At 41.0% G+C, this 4,911-nt stretch overlaps 1 protein-coding gene across 1 annotated transcript; it reads right to left on the reverse strand.

Moving 5' to 3' along the window:
- Positions 1 to 252: 252 nt before the first annotated feature.
- Positions 253 to 2,618, reverse strand: LOC135648335 (heptahelical transmembrane protein ADIPOR1-like). The gene is made up of 4 exons (XM_065165937.1): positions 2,311 to 2,618; positions 2,142 to 2,237; positions 1,970 to 2,027; positions 253 to 1,101 (listed from the first exon to the last, which is right to left on the reverse strand). Exons 1-4 carry the CDS (start codon positions 2,490 to 2,492, stop codon positions 424 to 426), a joined length of 1,014 nt encoding a protein of 337 aa, XP_065022009.1. The 5' UTR covers positions 2,493 to 2,618; the 3' UTR covers positions 253 to 423.
- Between the last annotated feature and the right edge of the window lie 2,293 nt (positions 2,619 to 4,911).

Consider the following 4,911-nt stretch of genomic DNA (forward strand, 5'->3'; position numbering starts at 1 on the left):
TATAATAATGCGGATAGTCAATTGGCAAAAATTAACTGAAAATGGGTTTTTTTTTGTGTTTTTGAGTTTTACATTATATATATATATATATATATATATATATATATATATATATATATATAATCAAACAAAAGTATTAGTGAATAAAAGAATTAAAAATCGTTGAATCTCTTAAAAAACTAAATGACAAATAAATAAAATTCAAACATGCAATTCATCAGATTGATCACTCACCAGATTTATTTAGAACTTGTATACGTTCAAATCTCCCAAGAATTATACTACTGTCCAACATATTCTCACATGAACAAACCTGACAAATCTAGGAATTGCCTGTCAACGAGCTATATAACTTCTATAGCCCCTTATGAATCATAATCAACGAAAACACAATTCAAAACAAACAACAAACACCTACCGAGCTCAGGAAGCCCCTCCACAGCCCACCTGGTCGCGCCACTGGAGGAAGATGACGGCCGCGCCGTAGTGCGCCACCGCGCCCGCGATTACAAACACATGGAATATCTGGTGGCTGTGGCCGGCGAGATCGAACCACCCGGGCTTCCACCGTTCCGGCACCCTCGTCACGTAGAAGATGGTCCCCGTCAAGTACGACATGGCCATGGCCGTCTCGTAGGCCAACGTCACGTTGCGCCGCGGCTCGCCCCAGTTCATGATGGCCGCATGCACCGCGGGCACGATGCCGGAGAAGCCCATGCCCACGAAAAGCAGGGCACGGTACGCTCGGAACTCGCCGGTGGACAGCTGCGGCGACAGGAGGGTGAAGACGGTGACGAAGCCCATGGCGGAGATGGCCACGAGGTAGGTGACCTGCCAGTGAGGGTCGCATTGGAAGATATAATAGATGGGGGGGATGAAGGAGGTCACAATCATGACGGCGATGCCGACGTAGTCCATGCGCAGGAGGAACAGGTTGAGGCGGTGCGAGTGGCAGCAGAGGAGGTGGCAGCCGCTGCTCGAGAGGAGGCAGAACATGGAGCCGCCGAGGAACACGAAGAAGGGCCACTGGGCTGCCGCCGGATGTGAAGGCGACGACGCGGCTGCGGTTTGAGAGGGCAGCTTAATGAACGCCGCTGCTTCCTGTTCACAACAACATGCATCATCTTTGTAACAGTTTAACACAGAATTCACAAGTCTCATGCTCATTCACTTAGCTCAAGTGACCACCTCATGTTATTGCACAACAGCTCGATCTCACATGCCAGTAAGTAAGATTCAGTTTTGCTGCTCTACTACAAGTTTCAGAAAACCTTACTCTGCAACACTGTTTGATCCTGCTTTCCTTAGTCCCTTCTGCTTCATAATTCCACAGAGAGAGAGAGAGAGAGAGAGAGAGAGAGTTGGAGGATTTTGTTATGACAAGAGAGTGTTCTGAGAGCATTCTAAGATTTCACCTCCCTTTCCCCCCATTCTCAGTTTTCACTCTGACTATTCTCCTACCCAACAATTCTGACATAATAAGTCGAGGGAACAAATGCATTTATGTCTCGCACAACAAAGCTGGTTGTCTGTGTCTTTTAGCACCATGCAAACAACAGTGGTTGAATTGCTTCTGGGAAAATGGCTTTGCTTGTTGGGTGCCTATTGATGGAGGGGGTCAATCACAACACTTCTGCATTCTGTGACCAGTCAGTACACTGACTGCAGTAATCATGAACTGCTTGCTTCCTTCCGATTGTTTGGTTAAACTAAAATTTCCCAGAATTTACATCACTTGGAAAGCTCTTAATACCACAAGATTATTATCAGTATCCTACGATTTACATCATCTCAATTATGTGTCAATCTGTCGGTATATTGTCGATATATGAACATGAGTACCCCACAATATTTGGCAGGCATATCAGTAGTAGGATATATGGTATGTAACACTAAGAGGTTGATCAAGGAAATCCCTGTTCTTTAATCTTTTAGACCAGACCTAAGCATGGTAAATTAAATGACTCACTCCAAAGAAATTTCCCAGGCTGCAGGAGGCATTTTCCACTGCACTTGTGGAGATTGACCTGCATCCAAGGAACATCTCCATTAGAATCAATTGTTTGTTTGACATTGGCTCAGAGGAAAAAGAATTCAAGGAGGAAGTTGGATTAATTCAAGGTATACGCGCGCACACACACCAGGTGAAATGTCCAAGGAAATCAGCCACCTCTGCTACATGATGACTGAGATGCAGCAGAGTGAATCCCAAGAACAGGACGAACCCTAGCAGATGCCTGTGGCCACAACAACCTTCAAGATCTAAGCAGCTAAAGACATTTGATGGATGAAAAGGGGAGTGAGCCATACGTCCAGATGTTGAGCGTTTCATTGTGCCAAGAGAAGAGGCTCAGCAGTGCGTTCCTTATCGGCCACTCTGCCCTGTAGTGATCTCTGATGTACTCATTCTCCTTCATGTAATCCGGCAGCTCCTCGTAGCTCAACAGCTTCCGCTGCTTCTTCTGACCTTTTCTCTTCTTCTCGGCCTCCATGACGGTTACTCTTCTGGAGGCAACACGAACTTTTTCTCTTCCTCTTCCTCTTCCTCGTCTTCTTCCTCGTCTCTTCTCTGTGGGAGGGCAACTAAGAGTGACAGTTAACAAGCTTCCATGGGAACGTGAAGCTGTCGCTGTTAGGTCACTGGGTCATTGAAGTGCAGCTGAGCCACTATCCATCCTTCCTACCTGTCTCATCAATAAATTGCTTCACATATTGCCAGATGATTTGGTCTTAGATTTAGGTTTAGGATCCAAATGCAAACTATAAACTATACCATGTTCAAGTGTTCCTCCAAGTACTTTTTCGGTCATAAAGTGAAACATTGATGTACCCGCAGCCGATGGTTTACTGAGTCGTCGTAAGCTGCTTTAGCTAAATGACCAAGCAAAAGAAAAGGCAGATTTAAATGATGAACAAGAAATCAATTCAGGAGAAAAGTGCTGCTTTAGTTAGGTGAAGGAAATCGAAAGCAGCAGGCTATTAACACACGGATCGCCAACTCTCAACGCCTTTGCATTAACGCGTGTGGAGTGTCGTGTAAGATTTTACCAACCCAATCGCACGCCACATACATATCAAACACCTTCGAACACTCAACACTTGCAATAGGGAGCGAGCTTTCGTTTATGCATTCAAATGCTTAGTGTCGCCTTCAGCTTGAAGTGTGACTTAATTGGGATCATATTGAGACAGTTCATATCAATCCATCATCTTTTTTTTTTTTTTTTTATCATTGATCATCTCTTAAAAAGTAATAAAATATTATTTGATTATTTACCATCCTTATATTAAGGATTTTATCCTTTTTCTTTTCTTTCTCACAACTTCTTATTTCATTCTCACTGTCAACACCACTTTTTGTCACTGCAAATCCTATTTGCTACCAATGCTGCTCACTACCCCTTTAATACCTCTCCACTATGTGTCGAGTTTGTCGACACCCGTGCAAAGTGAGAATAAGATTACTCACTACATAAAGTACATAGATGACTCCACTCTTATTCAATATTACATGTTAGGCTCTATGACTCTCGAATTACAAAGACAACATAAAAAGATAGATGCTAGATCTATTTTCCTGTATCTCTACAAATTGTTTGAGAAATAAGGAATAACTCAGCGATATGAGATATCCAAGAGTCTCTCACCTATGCTAGGATGGCTGAGGGGACACCGGTTTAGAACCATGTCCTTAAGATGATTGAGTGAATAAAGAACTCACAAGTCTAGAAATGGTCATAGAGGATAATCTGTGTATGGATTTTATTCTTCAGTTCCTAGACTCCTTTTCTCAGTTTATTATAAAATTTAACATAAATAAGCTTGAGGTGACACTCCTTAAGCTTCTAAATATGTTAAGGGAGGCTGACAGCACCATCAAGAAAAAGAAGACAGTTCTTTATACTAGTGAGACAAGAAAGAAAAGGAAAGTAGATAAATCACTTAGGAAGGGCAAGGCCAAGGGTAAATTGGATAAAGCAAAGGTTGCTAAGAATAATCCGATAAAGAATAAAGACCAGTGCTTCTATTGTGGTAAAGATGGGTATTAGAAGAGAAACTGTAAAGAGTACCTTATAGAGAAGGCGAAACAGAAGCTTAGAGAAGCTTCAAGTACATTCATGATCAGTTTTCATTTATTAGATTCTTATGATAACAAATGGGCATTGGATACCAACAATGCTTATCATATTTACAATTCGTTGTAGATTCTAGCAAAACCTATGAAATTGGTGAGAGGCAAAATTAATCTTAAGATGGGCAATGGAACAAAAGTTGTTATAGTGACTATTGGCGAGATCACTCTACATCTCCCTAGTGGAGCTACTATTGTATTAGATGCATGTTATTTCATTCCTTCTATTATCAAAAAAATTATTTCTATTTTATGTTTAAGAATTAGTGGATATAAATTAGTTTTTGGGAATAATAATTGTTCAATAATATTAGATGATAAGATCATCATTAGAGGAACATTGCATAATAATTTTTTTAGGCTAGATGAGGTAAATATAAGTATGTCCATGAGAAAATGAGATGAGGTAAATAATGCATACATATGACATTGTAGGTTGGGTCACATCTATGAAAGAAGAATCCAAAAGTTGTTGAAGAATGGATACCAAGATCCAATCGACTATGAGTCATATACAACTTGCGAGTCTTGCCTTCGTAGAAAATTGACCAACTCTCCATTTAGTGAAATTGGAGAGAGAGAGACATTAAGGGACTTTTTTGCCTTCCTTTTTTTTCTAGTCTCACCAGCATAGAGAACTAGCTTTTCTTTCTTGATGGTGCTCTTGGCCTCCCTAAATATATTGAGTAGCTTAGAGAAAATTACCTCAAGCTTTTTCATGTTAAAATTCATAATTAATTAAGAAAAAAAATCTAATAGGGACTTAAGCACAAGATCCA

This window comes from Musa acuminata, chromosome BXJ3-9 (assembly GCF_036884655.1).
Source record: "Musa acuminata AAA Group cultivar baxijiao chromosome BXJ3-9, Cavendish_Baxijiao_AAA, whole genome shotgun sequence".
NCBI classification, from domain to species: domain Eukaryota; kingdom Viridiplantae; phylum Streptophyta; class Magnoliopsida; order Zingiberales; family Musaceae; genus Musa; species Musa acuminata.

What these genes read in the sequence shown, in the direction of transcription:
- LOC135648335 (XM_065165937.1), bottom strand. Translation starts at nt 2,492, where the DNA reads ATGGAGGCCGAGAAGAAGAGAAAAGGTCAGAAGAAGCAGCGGAAGCTG. An exon ending in GAAACGCTCAACATCTGGAC is followed by an intron (nt 2,238 to 2,310) that starts GTATGGCTCACT and finishes TTGTGGCCACAG; the next exon opens with GCATCTGCTAGGGTTCGTCC. An exon ending in TTCCTTGGACATTTCACCTG is followed by an intron (nt 2,028 to 2,141) that starts GTGTGTGTGCGC and finishes CCTTGGATGCAG; the next exon opens with GTCAATCTCCACAAGTGCAG.